At 38.6% G+C, this 19667-nt stretch overlaps 1 protein-coding gene across 1 annotated transcript in view; it reads left to right on the plus strand.

Moving 5' to 3' along the window:
• The window catches only part of Tps1 (Trehalose-6-phosphate synthase 1), a 23529-nt gene continuing 3862 nt past the window's right edge, over positions 1–19667 (plus strand). The window contains exons 1-10 of the mRNA XM_034970900.2: positions 1–397; positions 5976–6132; positions 9831–10221; positions 10511–10958; positions 11245–11487; positions 11820–12014; positions 12196–12385; positions 17588–17725; positions 18869–19055; positions 19354–19460. Of these exons, the coding sequence (XP_034826791.1) occupies positions 255–397; positions 5976–6132; positions 9831–10221; positions 10511–10958; positions 11245–11487; positions 11820–12014; positions 12196–12385; positions 17588–17725; positions 18869–19055; positions 19354–19460 (2199 nt within the window). The 5' untranslated portion in view covers positions 1–254. The remainder of the gene's footprint in view (positions 398–5975; positions 6133–9830; positions 10222–10510; positions 10959–11244; positions 11488–11819; positions 12015–12195; positions 12386–17587; positions 17726–18868; positions 19056–19353; positions 19461–19667) is intronic.

Raw genomic sequence — 19667 nt, forward strand, 5'->3', positions numbered from 1 at the left:
CAAAGAGGACTTCACCCTTGCGCCAGTCTATAAAGGCAACTGGCGCACACAAAAGAAACAGTCCATATTTGTTCTTCGCCGATGATGTTAATCATTTACGCGGACGAGAACACATTAGATCACACAACCTCGCCTGCAATGACACAAAATAAATCCAGTAAAGCGTCTTCGATATTTTAAAAATCCCTCCATTTTTCAACGCGCACGCGCGGTTCTTTCACTGTGATTGGCCGTGAAACAGAACGTTCAACAACATGAGTGTAATGCAAAACAGTGTCACTGTGACTATCAGTCGTGCTACGTGCAATATCAAGGGGAGCATGATTGTTGTGTCGAACAGGCTGCCATTTATTTTGAAGAGGAATGAGACAACCGGTGAATTAGAGAGAAAGGCCAGGTAAGTCTCAGTATTAAAAACACACTTATTTTTAATCAGCGTACCATTTTCAATCTTTTTTCCAAGTCTAATAATAAATTCACTGCGTACCTATACGTTCGTTGTTATATTAAATGCCGGGCGAGTCCTGTGACCTACAAATCCCTTTTAAATTGTACCCTAAAAATACAAAACCGGTTAATTTGTATTGATCTTTTATATTACAACTGTACACTTAGGTAACTAGGTAAGTTTTATAAATTTTTCAAACAAGTAACTAGGTTAAGTAGGTACCTACAGTATCATAGGTAGGTACTGAAAATGTACCTATAAAAAATATAAAGTGAATAAAATAAATAATAAACGAAATTACTAATACTTACGATAAATATTAAGAACAGCTAATAATTAGTAATCAATCATAAATACCTACCTACCTACTAACCGTTTTAGTCACAAAATAAATATTCACCTTTGGATTATATAACCTAAAAGTATTTTTGCCGGTCGAAACAGAAGTGTTTCGGGAACATTCCCTAATCTCAAAAGCTTGTCCGTTAGTATTTATTATCTGGGGGGCACGGTAGTGCCCCCGCCAAGTCGAGCAATTATGTATTCTAGCGGTGGCATTACACACATCAGCTGTTTATTATTTTCTAATTTCTTGCGATGTTTAATCGTAGGTACGGAAGCAATAAAAAATCAGTGTTGTTTTTATTGAACACATAACTGAGGTACATAAATACTTACCTTAACAACCGAGGAGTTTTTGTTGAATCAATTTTCCCAAAGATAAGTTTCAATGAAAACAGGTACCTAGGCAACTAATATTATGTATTTGCTAAATAAACAAACCTTGATCTTGAACCAAGGTAATGCTTGTATTGTGTTGTGGCGTCACCCGTTTACCGTTTTACTAAAATTTTGTTCATTTAGTATAAGTACCTACTTATGCTGTATAGTACGGGACAGGTTGAAATGGCAATCGGGGAAGGAACGCCCCGCACACTCGCACAGTCCCCTCGCTAATTCGCAGCGGGCGCGCGCGGGTGTGCGGGGCGTCCCCCCGCCTCATACCCCGATTGCCATCTCAACCTGTCGCAGACTATACGTCTTATATTACGCGACCAATGATATTAGAAGTCTAATATCATTGTACGCGACAGGTTGAAATGGCAATCGGGGAGGTAACGCCCCGTACACCCACACAGCCCCCACGCTAACCAGTAGGGCGATTGTCTAAAACCTGCATCAATCATTATTACAATCTCAATTGTTCTGATTGGCTGAATTTGTGCGATTCTTGTTGCAACAATGTATTGTGGCCAATAGTGAGCGAGCATTAACCAATCAGAGATGATTGCGATCGTGACATTGTAGCTGTCAAACAACCGCGGTAGGGCTGCTGGTGCGGGCGAGCGCGAGTGACGTGCGGCTGTGCGGGGCGTACACCCGCCATATACCTACCCCGATTGCCATCTCGACCTGTCGCGGTCTATAGGTACTAGGTACGCCGCTGACAAGTACCTACCTAAGTACCTACCTACTAGGTATCTATTTAGTAATACCTGGTTAACTAGGTATCAGTTATCTGCATAATAATCAAGCACCCAAGTAGGTATTGATTAGGTAGGTATAAATTATTTATCCGAGTTTCATACTCGGTGGAGGTTCGTTATGTGTGACAGACGACACTGACATACCTACCTTACCTACTCGGGTAGACGGTAGGTAGGTACGGAACGTACGGAAGGTACCTACCTGAGTGAGTACCTATGTCATTGTCTTACTTATTATGACATAGGTACCTAAGTATCGTTTTCACACATTGGTTTTTTATTCAGAGCCAAAGAACTTGCATGTACTACTAGGTATCAGAGCTCTGGAAAATGTTGCCCTCTTTCATTATTTTAAAGACTTTCAAAACGATTTTGGGTACTTACCTAAGTTCACATCCTCAATGTCATCTTCATTGGCTAAGTAGGAACAAGCAATCCTTGAAAGTGTGTTTGAAATAGTAGAAGAGGTGTTTTGGTAGGTACACACTTCGCAACGGAGAGGAAGGTCAGGGAGAAAATCAATATTTACCGACCTAGACACGATATGATTTCCTACCTATACGCATAGACCTTTTATCCTATAGGTAACTAGGTAATAACTTGACAGCAATCATATCGTCCTACAGCGATGAAACGGTGCATTTAGGGCTGAACGCGTTTCACAGTATAAAGGTTAAGTTCTAGTCTATATGTATACTGTTAGCAGAGGCGGATTTGCAGTCTTGGCCGCTCTAGGCCCCAGGCCAGAGCCGCCCCTTTCCCAGCCCTCATCATATTAAAGACTAACTTATGCTCGCGACTTCATCCGCGTGGACCACACGAATTTCAAACCCCTGTTTCACCCCCTTAGGGGTTAAATTTTCAAAAATCCTTTCTTAGCGGATGCCTACGTAATAATAGCTATCTGCATTCCAAATTTCAGCCCGATCCTTCCAGTAGTTTGAGCTGTGCGCTGATAGATCAGTCAGTATATATGGTAATGTATCAGTCAGTATATATAGTGATCAGTCTTCCAGTATATATAATGTACTCTGTGGACTCTGCTAAGGGATTGGTCAACTTAGTTTGGATACGCGAGAGTGAAGACTCGAGTGACTACCAGATGGTGTCCAACATCGTTTAAAACCCAAAACTAAGATTGTCATTAGGGTACCCGGACCAATTCATGAACATTCGGAAATTCGGAATTCAACTTAATAGTCGTATATTTTTCAAATCACATAATAATATGTACTGAATAATTAATATTTTTTCTTAATGTTTTTTCAACTCCCCAATGAATAAAATTTTAAAGTCACTAGTAACTAATAAAATAGGAGACACTGGATGTCCTCTACTGGTAACTGTCAAAAGATCTGCATTTAATAAGGACAAAAGTAGATTCATAACAATATCTTTAAAAAATCGGCCAAGTGCGAAACAGACTCGCGCACTGGGGGTTCCGTACTGCAATCGTATTTTATCGACATTTTGCACGATAAATCAGAAACTACTGACTAGATCTGGTTCAAACCAATTTTCGGTGGAAGTTTGCATGGTAATGTACATCATATATTTTTTTTAGTTTTATCATTCTCTTATTCTAGAAGTTACAGGGGGGGGAGACACACATTTTACCACTTTGGAAGTGTCTCTCGCACAAACTATTCAGTTTAGAAAAAAATGACATTAGAAACCTCAATATCATTTTTGAAGACCTATCCATAGATACTCCACCACACGTATAGGTTTGATGAAAAAAAAATTTTTTTGAGTTTCAGTTCTAAGTATGGGGAGCCCCAAAATTTATTGTTTTTTTTTTCTATTTTTGTGTGAAAATCTTAATGCGGTTCACAGAATACATCTACTTACCAAGTTTCAAAAGTATAGCTCTTATAGTTTCGGAAAAAAGTGGCTGTGACATACAGACGGACATACAGACAGACAGACAGACATGACATTATACATTTATCAGGGTTCCGTTTTTTGCTATTTGGCTACGGAACCCTAAAAAATCTATAGCATCCATTAGCATCTTTAAAATTCATCGGCACCGTAATAATCTTTTTTTTTTATTTCACGTAGGTATAAGTTTTGTAGTGATCGCTCTTTATATGTTTTCTCAAGGATTTACTTTATTAATCGCGATTTTTAAACAGAAATTATTTGAATCACACAAACACTCGGACATACACCCTATACCCGACCCTATACCCTATCTGTATTGTTTTGCCAAAATGTATCGCGTAAAGTTTTATGGTCTCGTTTTGGTGGTGTCGTCCGTCCCTCCTGTTGTTTATGAATAGGTTTTCTGTACCATGTGCGTTCGAACGCAACATGAGACCTCATAGTAACATTTGTGAATATGGGTTGTAAGTGTTTACGCTTTTGCCTTTCTCGATCCTTGACCTATTGTTTCGTTCACGTAAAAACAATGATCTATTGTCCTTTTATTGGTTGCTTACGCACTTTCTATTCCTGATTTTTCTTGAACTTATTGATTATTTATATAAGTTCAAGTTAGTTATAAGTATTAATACGATGCATTGCAGAGCGGCCGCCCCTAATATGTGGCCGCTCTAGGCGCGGGCCTATTGTGCCTAAGGGCAAATCCGCCACTGACTGTTAGGTGGATTGTTGATAGTGTGTTAGATGAATTGTTGATAGTCTGCACACGGCCTAGCACCCTCTGACATTCTCCGGTTTTGCTTTTGGGTAGACTCTGGACTCTATGGTGAAGCTTACGACGATGAATAGTTCGTTGTACTGACTTGTAAATTAATTAAATAAGAAACGGTGATTAAAACTATGTTAAAATATATCAAAGTGGTTTTCATTCTAACAATAACTAAGCGTGCCTCACATGTGCCGTGGCGCGTGGCGTGCGCGTGGCAGACAAAATAACATTCCGTTCTCCCACTGGTTCGGAAATTTCGTCATCTACTGTATCGGCTCTTTTCTGTACGCACGTCAGCAATTTCCAACAGGATAATAATATAAATTTAATTGCTGGTCAATTACACGAGGTTCAAAATAAAGTAAATAAAGCTAGTTCCGATAAAAATGATTTATGAGTTTCGCATGTTTGTTATGAGTAATGAATCAGTACCCTTATTATAAATGGGAAAGTGTGTTTGTTTGTTGGTTAGTTCTTCAATCACGTCGCAACGGTGCAACGGATCGACGGGACAGACGGGTGAAAACGGGTCGTTCATTAATATCTAAGAGGTGGCGCTGATTTATTTGGTTTCTAAACCGTGAAAAATTTTGTTTGCTTGACCATATCTTGTCATTTATATCGATGTTTAGTACATTAAATATTATCTGGGAATCGCTGGAACTATGCCTATGCTAGAAAAAATGTGAAAGAGTCCAAAGACGACGACGGCTTTAGTTATCTGTGGATCATGTCAAATAGTCTGTACTGAAGCCTTTCTAGTGATAGGTAGGTGGGCTTGTCCCAAAAACGGAACTTGGTCAAGTACAAAAGTACAGAACTGTTGACTGTTAAACTGTTTAAACATGCCAACACTCCGTAGGTAGGTACCTTGTGAGCAATGGCCAAGCCTCTAAAGACTCACTATGCAAGCGGTTCACGGTTGGAACTGAATGAGCCTGATACTAACGATAGGAATATTGTTTCCAACCGGGCACTGGGGATTTTCCTTCCTCGCTTGAATTGCACATTTTTGATTATTCACCACTAGCTGATGCCCGCGACTTCGTCCGCGGGGAAATAGGTTTTTTAAAAATCCCGCGGGAGGGAACTCTACCTTCCCGGGATAAAAAGTAGCCTATCTCACTCTCGTCTTTATCTATACCCATGCAAAAATCACGTCTATCCGTTGCACTGTTGCGACGTGATTGAAGGACAAACCAACAAACAACACACACTTTCGCACGTACGTACAGAAAATTCTGCCCCTTGATTGACTGAAAAAATGTGAACACCGAAATCAACCAATCAAGGGGCAGAATTTTCTGTCGATTAGGATTACGATTACCATTTTTCTTACACAATCGGGGGGGGCCAGATTTTGATGAGTACTGTTTGGTTCCAGCGCCGGCGGTCTGGTGACCGCTGTGGCGCCGGTGGTGATAAGAGGGAAAGGCATCTGGGTGGGCTGGCCCGGCATCCACCTGGACAACCCCAACGAGAAGATCCCAGAGTCAGACCCCAACGACAAGTCGCCCACCGCCGGACTGCTATCCAGTAAGGTGAATACTATTTGATACAAGTACAGTTACATTAAGCTGTGATAGCCTAGTGGTTAGGACGTCCGCCTTCTATCGGAGGTCGGGGGTTCGATCCCGGGCCCGCACCTCTAACTTTTGGGAGTTATGTGCGAATTAAATATCACTTACTTTAACGGTGAAGGAAAACATCGTGAGGAAACCTGCATGCCTGAGAGTTCTCCATAATGTTCTCAAAGGTGTGTAAAGTCTACCAATCCGCACATGGCCAGTGTGGTAGACTATGGCCAAACCCCCTTCTCACTCTGAGAGGAGACCCGTGCTCTGCAGTGAGCCGGCGATGGGTTGATCATGATGATGAATTGATGACAGTTACATTATCGTGATCAATTAGTATCAACCCATCCGTCGCCGGCTCACCACAGAGCACGGGTCTCATCTTAGGTGAGAAGGCCATAGTCTACCATGCTGGCCAAGTGCGGATTAGCAGACTTCACACACCTTTGAGAACATTATGGAAAACCCTCAAACATGCAGATTTCCTCACGATGTTTTCCTGCACCGTTAAAGCAAGTTATATTTTACTTCAAACACACATAACACCTAAAAGTTAGAGGCGCGTGGCCAAGATCGAATTCCTGATCTCCGATTAGGAGGCGGACGTCCTAACCAGTAGGCTATCACAGTTTTATGGACCGTACAGTGTACTAATTTAATAGTTTTCAAAAACTACGGTTACTAAAGACTACGGTTTCCACTGCATCTTTTTCAACCCGCACATTAAAGCGCATAAAATCCATTTTAATTTAAAACAAAATTATGTATGTATAAGTATCTACCTATAGTACCTACACAGTGACACTCGTGCCATCAAGACGAATCTAATGACATAGGTACTCCGTACTAAGTATCAATCGGCTGAGCCATTGAGTAGTTACGAGCGGAAATAGGAACGGTCATATATACATACAAACGGTCAAACATGTTTGTCAAACACGCCGTCAATCAAATTTGCCAACGTAGTTTGTTTGACAAACTCATCAAACACGACCGCAGCCGTTTAAATAATTTGACAAACACGTAATATTTGACAAACATGTTTGCCCCGTTTACGGGGCACTACATACATACAGGTCAAACACAATATAATGCTTCTTTTGGGCTTCGCCACATTCATTGGGGTAAAAATAGATTTTTCATCCTAAGCAAAGATATTAAACTGTTCCTATGTAAAAGTAGACGTTAGTATAACCACGTACACAATATATCGAGGGATTCGAGGGCTAAGTATAGGCAGGTCAGATTAGTTGCCGTACCTAAACCGTGACGGTCATCACAACAGTAGGTAATGACCGGAAATACTTACTGAAACTTGATCCTCTTTATCCACTTTATAGTAATTTGTGAACTGGTTTTAAGGCCAGCACCCCTAGCCTGAGTTTATATAGTTTTCAAAAATGGAATTCGATATCGAGGCCTCGATAAATCTACTTAGCGCCCCTAGCGAAAATTTTCTAAAGTTTCTAAATCGAAATCAATCAATCAATACTTATAATAAAACTGTAACAGGTCAAATTCTGTACATTCTGTACATTGAAGATATTTTGAAATTTTTTTTTCGAGGGCACTCTATAATCGATACTGAACCCAAAACTGTAATTTTTTTCATTTTTGTCTGTCTGTCTGTCTGTCTGTCTGTATCACGGCCGCGCATCACGCTGAAACTACTGAATGGATTCCAATGAAACTTGGTACGATTTGAGGTCATACTATGAGGAAGAATATAGGATACTTTTTATCCCGAAATTCAGCATGGTTCCCGTAGGAGAGGGGACGAAAGTTAAAATGTATACTGAGTTGTAATTCATTAACGCGTAGTCCGATTTCATTCATTCTTTTTTTGTTAGAAAGGGGATATTTTAAAGATTGTTCCGTAAATATTTCAAGGTCATCGGTTTTTAACCGACTGTCAAAAAGGAGGTGGTTCTTTTTTCTACATCGATTTTTTCGAGGTTTCTGGACCGATTTGCAAAATTTTTTTTTAAATCAACAAAAAAAGTTTACGTCGTGGTCACATAAAAAATTCTGGATTCAACTCCTTAATCCTGATGCTGTAGGGATGCTGCCCGCCTGGGTTATCAAGATTCAGGAAGTGTTCATAGTGAATTCATATTGTAGGTACCAAGCAACGACAACAATCCCGAAAAATCAAAGAGTTCCCGCGGGATTTTAAAAAACGTAAATCCACGTGGACGAAGTCGCAGGAATCAGCTAGTCTTTAATAATACTACTTACTTAATATCGAAATTCAAGAAGATTATTATCAAATATTCCGATGACCTACAAAGCGACACGACGTATTGTCATATGTTTGTATGTAGTTTGATTTTGGTCATAGAAAATTAGAAAATCCATACCTACCTAATATATACATCCGAAAGTGTACCTATCTGTCTGTCTGTCTGCTAGCTTTTCACGACCCATACGTTTAACCGATTTTGACGAAATTTGGTACAGACATAGGGCATCACCTTCGTCATGAATAAGAATAAGGCAACTAATGACTGATCGGCGCGCCGAGCAATAATTATTGACGTCACTATTCCACATGACGATAATCTAGTGAAGGAAAAATTCAAAATAAGTATATTTAGATCTTGCCCACGAGATTACAATAATATGTCATGTGGAGAATTGATTCATCTGTTGTAGTTGTCGTTTCGTTCAACGATCTTATAGCGAAAAATTGCTGGGGCGCAAAAGGCGGTACTTCTTATACGTATTGTGAAGATGTACCTACCTCACTCTGGAGCCCTAACAAGCAGTAGCTTGGGGTTTACTCAATTGCCAGTAGAATCCATTTATTCCATACTGGCTGTTTTTTTAATATGCCCTCGCGTAGATAAATCCGTTTGCGCAAATGGTAGTTTCATGTGTACATGAGTGTCAATTCAGAACTGGGCAATAAAAATACATCTTTAGTTTAATATTGATTCAGTTTTTTGAGTTCTTTATTATTTCTATTTTTTATTATAATAATAATGCTAACCACATTCATAGACCTACTACGACATAGTTTACATAACATTCATATTAACATCAGCTTGGTATCACTTCATAAAAACATCTTAGTGCTAATATTATACGAGAATAATTATAATTTTCCAGTACCTTTTCCGTGATCGTAAATTTCCTAGATACGTATCTAAATAAAGAACTATACTAAATAGGTAATACCCATAGGTACTGAAAGCAATTAGATGATAGATAAGGTAATTACTATAAAGCCATTATCAGATAATGTATTTAAAGTACGGACTACAATGATTGACAGCCTATATATAGATCAATGCTTTGAGTTATATTTCCCTAGAACGAGTTTTATAGTTCCCAAAAATAAAATTCGATAAGCTCTTCCATTTTATGCACAACCTGTGCAATAACTTTATAAAATAAAAACAATCAAGAAAAGCATAAAACTTCGAAATGCGAAAAGTCATACTAGGGGCACTGGTCTTCTTACCTACTCGTAGTTAAGTGAATATAATTGGTCTTCAAAACTTCCGCATCATTTTAGGCTGCATCATCATTCATCACTAACTAACAATCAGTTGAGTTAATGGTCAGCGTAAACCAATCATCCAAAGAAACAGTCACACGGTTTTTTATCATCCTTTTGAAAGTCATCTTTTTTTGATTCATCTGAAATTTGTTGGTTACAGATCGTTGCAATTCGCGCCGAGCCAAAACTATTCGACAGTTACTACAATGGCTGTTGCAACGGCCTTTTCTGGCCTCTGTTTCACTCCATGCCAGATCGAGCAACATTCATAGCTGACCATTGGAAGGCGTACGTTAAAATCAATGAGGAATTCGCAATGAAGACCATACACGCCCTTAAGTTGCTAAATGAAAAGAAAGAAAAGGATAACGCCCCTGCAATTGTTTGGGTTCATGATTACCATCTCATGTTGGCTGCAAATTGGATCCGACAGCGGGCCGAAGAGGATGAGATAAAATGCAAGCTCGGATTCTTCCTTCACATTCCATTTCCGCCATGGGACATATTTCGATTGCTTCCTTGGTCAGACGAAGTGTTGCAAGGCATTTTAGGTAAATTTTGATGCTTAGGTACATTTTCTTTTACTCCAATAACTCCTTTTTTAGCTATTTTCCTAGAGTCCTTAATATTACCACACCAGTAACTTAGTGTAGAAGCAAATGGTTTAAACTATACAAAACATTCAAATAATAAGGAACACGAAAATCCATCTACTTTCTAGACGATTCCCCTTCTTGTAGTACTAGTTAACCTATTATTCCGATTTAGTTTTCATTATTCGAACTATTAATTTAGGTATTTTATATTTCCAAATGATTTTTACATTTTTACAATTTGCAGGTTGTGACATGGTTGGTTTCCACATAACAGATTACTGCTTGAACTTTATTGACTGCTGCCAAAGAAGCTTAGGTTGTCGTGTTGACCGAAAAAATCTTTTAGTCGAATTGGGAGGTCGTACAATTTGCGTACGACCTTTGCCGATCGGTGTGCCATTCGACAGATTCGTCTCATTGGCTCAAAACGCTAAACCAGTACTTAATATGAGCCAGCAAATAATACTTGGAGTTGATAGGCTAGATTATACCAAAGGATTAGTGCACAAATTGAAAGCTTTTGAAAGGCTATTAGAAAAACACCCAGAGCATATTGACAAAGTTGTATTACTTCAGATCTCAGTTCCGTCAAGAACAGATGTAAAGGAATACCAGGATTTAAAGGAAGAAGTGGACCAATTAGTTGGAAGAATTAATGGAAGGTTTACGACACCCAACTGGTCTCCAATTAGGTATGATAAAAATGAAATCATTAAGGTACTTAGCTACTCAATTTGTTCATGTCTAGCGCATTTCACAAAACTAAAACATTAGCAAAGTTTAGTTGAATAGGTACTATATTTTTTTATAGAACCACACCACATTTGGTATTTAAATTCTTGTAATAGGTCAAAATTCCAAAACCAAAAGGGGAAATATTAGCATTGTTTTAAAAATATTTGGAGCTTTTAGACAAGGAATAATATAAAATGAATTATTGTTTTTTTAGGGTCGTTGAATTCAATAAATTGTTTCCAGGTATATTTTCGGCTGCATCGGTCAAGAACAGCTTGCTTCATTCTACCGTGACGCTGCTGTGGCTCTGGTCACACCTCTCAGAGATGGAATGAATCTAGTCGCTAAAGAATTTGTTGCTTGCCAGATTAACAAGCCTCCCGGAGTACTTATAGTCTCACCCTTTGCTGGTGCGAGTGAGATGATGCACGAAGCGCTTATATGTAATCCTTATGAACTGGATGAATGTGCTGCAGTTATCCACAGGTAGGGCAGTTCATGTGTGTCACAATATAATGTCTTATCACAAAACTATGGACTAGGTATGATCAAAGGTTAAATATATGCAGAGGCTACACAAGTTTAACGCCTGCTTAAAATGCACCTAAAGTTTTTGTAGTGCTACAGTATATTTCTGTCTTTAGAATGCACCTTTTGGAATAAACCGAGTGTAGTTATCAGAGTCAGACTTATGAAACGAATATCAATTTTTTATTGCATTTTATCAAATAAAATCTTAGTGTTTTCCAGTGGAAGAACTACACAGAAATAATATTTAATTAATGAAGTAAAATCACTTATGTTCATATAACTTTCAGGGCACTCATAATGCCAGAAGACGAGCGCACAGTTCGCATGAACCACCTCAGGCGGAGAGAACAACAGAACGACGTGGACAGCTGGATGAAGGCGTTCCTTAAAGCCATGGACTCGCTGGAGGAGGAGGCGGATGACGTTGGTGCCACGTCCATGCAGCCTGTTACTATTGACGACTTCGACGAATATTTATCCAAGTAAGTTATATATATATATACTTGAAATCATTTTACAAAAAGTTTATTTGACGAGGAAGGTTTACTTCTTTTAATTTTATAAGATTTTTATATTTTGGCTGGTATCCTCAAATTCGTCAGTTTTGTGAAAAACTTTTACTATAAACTTAAACTTTTTCATCTATTTCTACATCTATTTCAGATACATCGGCTACACGCAGAAATTGGCCCTTCTATTAGACTACGACGGAACCCTAGCGCCAATCGCACCCCATCCAGACCTGGCGACTTTACCGCTCGAGACCAAACACACGCTCCAACGTCTCTCCAACATGCCAGATGTCTACATCGCGATCATATCCGGAAGGAACGTCAACAATGTTAAGGAGATGGTAAGTTCATTTATTTTTCAAAAGTTTTGATGGCCCAGTATCTAATTTATATGAGAGTTGCGATAATTATATTTTTGTCGACCTCCCTGGCGCAGTGGTGAGCGCTGTCTTATTAGTGGGAGATCCCGGGTTCGATTCCTGGCATAAGTTTGCAATTTTATAATTTCAAAATTTCTGGTCTGGTCTGGTGGGAGGCTTCGGCCGTGGCTAGTTACCACCCTACCGGCAAAGCCGTGCCGCCAAGCGATTTAGCGTTCCGGTACTATGCCGTGTAAAACCAAACGGGTATGGGTTTAATATCTATCATCTTAGACTGCATCATCACCTACCATCAGGTGAGATTGCAGTCAAGGGCTAACTTGTATCTGAATAAAAAAAAAAAAATTATAATTCTTTCTGGTTGGTTAGGTACACTCCTTCACAATAACAAATTTCGGTTAAATCAAAATTCGGTTAAATTACAGATTTCTGGCACTAATAGTCTCTGAGATTAACCGAGGAACCCTAAAAACCATGATGAATTGATGACTACATCATACTTTGATTGTACTCTCATTGAAGTAGGTACATAATCAAAGCAGCAAGGCCTGTAGTAGCCTTAATTTTCACGTTCAATTGATAGCAATTAAGAATTAATTAACATTTAGGCCTATTATTTTATCGTTATATCACGTGCCTATACAAATAGGTGACTAATGATATACTTATGTAATTATTTAAAAACAACTGAATCATCTTTAAATATAAAAATTAAAAATTAGTGTTTGTTTGTCTATTTGTTAATTATGCGTTCGTGTTTCGTTCATCTTGTTGAGTTGAAACTTTGTGCAGTCGTTGTTGTGACTTGCGTGAAGATTTTCACTTTAGACAGTAGGTACTATCAACGAACCTACTTAAATGGAGTTGAATTGCAACAAATACATAGGTTAATAATTGAAATGACATCATCGTCATGATCAATTCATCGCCAGGTCACTACTGAGCACGGGTCTCCTCTCAGAATATGAGGGATTTGGCCATAGTCTACCACGCTATCGATATCCGTGGGAGACAGGAGGTTGGAGGACTCAAAAAATTAAATATCACTCACTTTAACGGTGAAGGAAACATCGTGGGGAAACTTGCATGCCTGAGAGTTCTTCATAATGATCTCAAAGGTGTGTGAAGTCTGCCAATCCGCACTTGGCCAGCTTGGTAGACTATGGTCAAAACCTCTCTCACTCTGAGAGGAGATCCGTGGTCTGTAGTGAGCCGGCGATGGTTTGAACTTTGATTATGATGATGAGGTACAATACAAAATTTAAGTATAACAACTAACCTATAGGTATAGCTATAGCTACTAAGTACCTATTATCGAACGTCAAATGTTTGCAAAATTAATAACATTGAGCGATAAATAGGCTAACTACCCAACTATCAATGAACTCGCAACATTTGTGTCATAGCCTTATCTTTATCACAGTCAATATTGATTTGATTCGAAAAATTAGGTTTGTTTGTCCGCGCCTTTTTCCTTAAGGCGAAATGGGATCGCAAAGGCGAATGTATGGAAAAGTCTGGGCCGCCCAAACGCAAATTTGTTGCATGCTTTTTATAAATATTTATATTTAAAATTCTATGTGCTCTGTTACCATAAAATAATACCGTAATCCCTTAGTGTATTAAATGTTGAACGTAAATACGAAATTTTATTGAAATTGGTTTTATATCTATCGAATAAAACTGGTTTTTCTCCTAATGGTCGTGTAAAAAATGCGTATTTTGGGGAAACTTCGCGATTTATTTTGTATCGAGCGAAATTGTGCCGATGTAGTTTTGGCTCTCGTAATTCACTAAAGGATATCTTTAACTTTTTATAATATTAAAAAATAAATAAAAAATTGATTCTTTGAACATCCGAAATGTGTCTCAATACCGCTTTTGGGACACATTTCGCCTTAAGAGAAGTACTTATCCTTCGAGCGCGGCCCATACTATCGAAGTTCTTTACTCATTCAAAAGAAGTATATCTTTGTCTGACAAAGATCTACTTTCTAATGTTGATTTTTACCCATGATTGAAATGTCCAAGTAATAAGTATTTTATCGACCTCTTCAGTGACTGGGTGGTCTTTATTCTGTTTAATTAATATTCGGGCACTCAGAACAGTTTCTAGCAGGCACCTAATTGTAGGTTCGTAGGTTACGTAACAACCTATCATCCAATTAAACAAAATTTTCCACTCTTAATAATCCTTATGCGTTAACATTGCTAAGTGGCAATGCGTTGATAGAATGCGAGGGTCGAAACACGTCAAATTAAAATGGATTTAAAGACGAAATATAAATCCAATTAATTAGGGCTGGCTCATTTTTTGCGCAACTGATCAACCTAGCTTTGTTGCAGCCAGTATTCTTGGCACCATTCCACGCGGCCATGATTTGTATAGTAATTAGATAAGGCTAGCTTTAAGTTTCATTGTAATATTTTCATTTAAAAAAACATTATTCTGTCTGTATCTCTTATGCTGTCTGTGACTCTACGTACCTACCACCGCGCTGCGCCGCGCCGGTTCAAAAATCTAAGGGACCAAAATTCTGTAGATTGTACCCAATTTTAACTTCGCTTTTCGCTTGGAACGCTGGCTGTATAGACGAACTTGAGTTTTAAAACGAGGCAGGTGTGGCCCGTTTTACGCTAAAGGGGCGTCTATAAATTACGTGAGATGTTTTTTTGAATTCACTGTCCCTTCCTCCCCCCCCCTGGTGAGATGTCGTGAGATTTTATTCAACCCCCTCCCCCATCCCCCGATCTCACGTGAGATTTTTCAAAATGTGGGTTTCTTACGTAAACGCGTTGGATTGTTATTGTAAAAAGAAGAAAAAAATTTGCTTCGTACTTTTATTTACGACTAGTTAAGACTAGTAACCAATTTTGCTGAGAGTTATAAGTGTAGTAAAAATTTAACAATAGAATACTTAAATCGTATTACGATTACGCTTAAGATTAAATCTTAAGCATGTACAATCTGGATTAAATGGACCAAAATAGTATATTTTTTTTGTTTCAATCAGAAAAAAATTGCGTGATATTTGCCGAGACCCCCTCCCCCTAAACATCTCACGTAATTTATGGACGCCCCCTAAAATGTTTCGAACGCTCGAATTCTATCAATGTTGATGGGATGTAAAATCTCATACTAAGCACATTGATTTATAATTAGTAATTACTTTTATTTCACATACTCGCACCGCATGATTCGGTCGTTAGTAGGTCGTTAAGTCAGTCTTCACAGTCAACCGTGAAGTTACGTCATTAACCCAGTAATAAGATGCAATTAATGACTTTAATGACTATAATATTGATACCCGTTAACCCGCGTTCATATCCTGTTTACTCTTACATTTCTATTCATTCTTAAAAGAAGTAGGTACCTACAAAAGCAAGTAGATATGACGTATAATAGTGCAAGTGCAATAAACATTGCAGATAAAACTTCTTCAAGCCAAGAAGTCGGGTTTACCATATTGGAAGATTTTTGACGGAAAGAATCACTACCCCTATTATAAATGCGAAAGTGTGCTTGTTTGTTGGTTTGCCCTTCAATCACGTCGCAACGGACCAACGAATCGACGTGATTTTTTGCATGGGTAGGTATAGTTTAAGACTGGAGAGTGACATAGGTAGGCTAATTTTTGTCTTGGAAAATCAAAGAGTTCCTACGGGATTTTTAAAAACCTAAATCCACGCATACGAAGTCGCGAGCATAAGCTAGTAATATATATATACATATATATATATATATAACTAGCTTATGACTATATATATATATATATATAATATGGATGTGTCATTTGACAAGATGCCACCTCTGGGCTCTGTAGATGCTATAGATTTAAAGATACCGATGGCCTCAGGCCACTTTGCAATAACAAATCTTATCACCTGAACTTTGGTTGCCATTATCAGGGGCTCAAAGAAAAATATTGATATTGACACGGTCATTATCCCTTTAACCGTGTCTTATATTATCATTGGGTATTGCGTAATATGCTAGAGGTTGGGCAAGATGGCTGCACTCTGCAGTGCCGATTGGCAGTTTTTCCTAGTACTAGGTTATTAGGTTATTCTCCGATAACCTTGTATTTATTTATATCATCATCAGCCTGTGGACGTCCACTGTTGGACATAGGCCTTCCCTGAAGAGCGCCACCACACCCGGTCCTCAGCCTTCCTAATCCAGCCACTTCCCGCCAGCCTCTTTATATCGTCGGTCCGTCGTGCTGGAGGGCGTCTCACACTACGCTTGCTTAAACGCGGTCTCCACTCAAGGACTTTCCGGCTCCAACGGCCATCGCCTCTACGACAGGCATGACCTGCCCACTGCCACTTCAGCTTGCTAATAGTTTGGGCTATGTCAGTGATCTTGGTTCTCCTGCGGATCTCCTCATTTATTTATATGTTAGTTATGCTATTATTACACTTTGTAATATTATAGATCTATTTAAGAACTATGTATATAGAAAGCTAGTAAGTACGCAGGTTACCTCTTCATCATGGACTTGCGGCTCGCCCATATTTACACCAAAACCTAACCTCAGTCGTAGGTAGCCGTAGCACACCGTAACACTCGTAGCAATATTTCCTGAAAATAATTTTATTGTATAATCCATACACTTATCTTCTATCTTCTATGTATATAAAAATGAATCGCCGAAATGTATGTACGCGCATAACTTCCGAGCGACTGCTCCAAATTGGTTAACAAAGAGTAGGTATATAATCACTACGTTTAATTCTTTTTTTGTTGTGTTTATAAATGTCAGGACAATAAGTGAAAGAAAATCAATGGAAAATACATCTTTCTATATTTTCTTTTTTTCTTCTATACAAAAATGAACCGCCGAAATGTAGGTATGTACGCGCATAACTTCCGAGCGACTGCACAAAATTAGTTTCAATAAATGTTATGATAGGCTGAATCTATGGTATTCATGTTACAACAACGCATTTCAGCCAATGGTGCGACAGTCAAGCAGAAAGCAGCGAATAGGTAGTCCGCCAATGAGAGGTGATTGCAATTACCAATAATTATTGGCCCCCTGGTTATATATTCTGTGCCGCTGGGCCCTGAGCTATTAAAATGAAATCTCTTTACTTACTTTAGGTATATGAGAAAATAAAAAGCTACTCTATTAATACGATTTATTTTTCGTCTTTTAGGTGGGCATAGAAGGCATCACATATGCTGGAAACCATGGCTTGGAGATCCTACACCCTGACGGCAGTAAATTTGTGCATCCCATGCCTTTGGAAATGCAAGACAATGTCGTTGATCTGCTCAAAGCTTTACAAGAACAGGTAAACTAGTGATACTAACCTATTGTTTATTATTTTTAATAACAATAGTACCTACCTACATAATTAGTTGTTTGGACTACAGTTATTCGGTACTCGTAACAGCTGATATTTTATCCATGAAACTTTTGTTTATGTTAGGTCAACATTTTGTTTAAATAAGTTTCCTACCTAGGTACACACATACAATTTGTGATAAATAATAATCAGCTTACTTTGTTGTTATTGTTTGTTGGTCTATCTATAATATCCATAATAATAGTATGCAGTATTCAAAATAAGGCAATCCGGTTCGAAGGACCACTGTTATAAGCAAATGTTATTTCGCTATCTACCCTCTTCTTACCAAGAATTGACATACATACTACATTGTATTATTATGTACATTCAGTAGGTATATGTGTACCTACAAAAATTTAGTTTTTTTCTTTTACTTATACGAAAATTACGGAGTCGTCAAGACGTACTCGTAGGTAGATATAATATGAACTATAAATAGTAACTACTTATGCTTGTTTGGCAACCAAATTAAGACCATAAAATTACGCATTTATAGATAGTGGAAAACGATAACCTCAATAAAAGCAGTATTGTAGGCATACCTACAGGAAGATGTATCCAACCAATTATACCTACCAAGAGAATTTTATAACTAAGAACTTAATACCTAATTCGTCTAGATGAATAAAATCGTATCAAATCATTCACTCATCGTCTTAGTAAAAAAACCATGCATGACATTCGTGATAAAATCGTTAACCATCTATGACTTTCGTATACAATGGGCGGTTTCCAGGCAACGTTCGAGAAAATTTTCATAGATGGCGCTGAATACTACCGCCACTAAAGATGAAAAATAATACCTATATCTATATGATTTGTGCTTCGCATTAGTTTACGAATTGTGAAAAACTAAATTAAATTTGAATTTCGCGGGCAAACCCGTGTCTTGGGCCCTACCGCGGTTGTTTGACAGGTACAATGTCACTATCGCAATCATCTCTGATTGGTTAATGCTCGCTCACTATTGGCCACAATGCATTGTTGCAACAAGAATCGCACAAATTCAGCCAATCAGAACAATTGAGATTGTAATAATGATTGATGCAGGTTTTAGACAATCGCCCTACTGGTCTTTTTTGGCAGGTTTGCAAAGATGGCGCCTGGGTGGAGAACAAGGGAGCCCTGCTCACGTTCCACTTCCGAGAGACGCCTATAGCGAAGCGCGCGGCGTTGGCGGACGTGGCGAAGCAGCTGATCACCGCCGCCGGGTTCGAGGCCGCGCCCGCGCACTGCGCCATCGAGGCCCGTCCGCCCGTTGAGTGGAACAAAGGTTTGAGCCACAGATCTATTTTACATTCACTTTCACACTCCTTTTCTTGTTACATTGCATTGACAAGTAAAATATGTGCTAAAATTTAGTTTAAAAGTTGCGATCAGAATCAGTACCACTCTTCCACTTAAATACCTAGGTACCTAGTTTTTGCACATAGACTATGGTTTAATTTAAACTAGTGTCATCTTTATCATCATCTCAATTCTTCGTCGGCCCTGAGTATTAGTCTCCTTTCAGAATGAGAATGGCCCAGTGTGATGGACTATGGCCTAAACTAAGCATTTTATTTTCCTAGGTCGTGCATCCATCTATATTCTAAGGACAGCCTTTGGGTTGGACTGGAGCGAACGAATCCGCATCATCTACGCCGGTGACGACGTCACAGATGAAGACGCCATGTTGGTAAGGGACTAATACTTATTTAAACTTACTACATGAGTCATAACTACAACTATCTATCTATCTATCTATTTATCTATAATTGAGCTTTATTACTATAAAACAAATTTATAAGTATGTCAGTACTGTCTATGATTAAAATTTTTAGGACTGCTCGTCTTTGACTCGCGTGTGAATCGCGTAGAAACGCTATTTTCAAGTGAAGAGCGG

This window comes from Maniola hyperantus, chromosome 8 (assembly GCF_902806685.2).
Source record: "Maniola hyperantus chromosome 8, iAphHyp1.2, whole genome shotgun sequence".
NCBI lineage: Eukaryota > Metazoa > Arthropoda > Insecta > Lepidoptera > Nymphalidae > Maniola > Maniola hyperantus.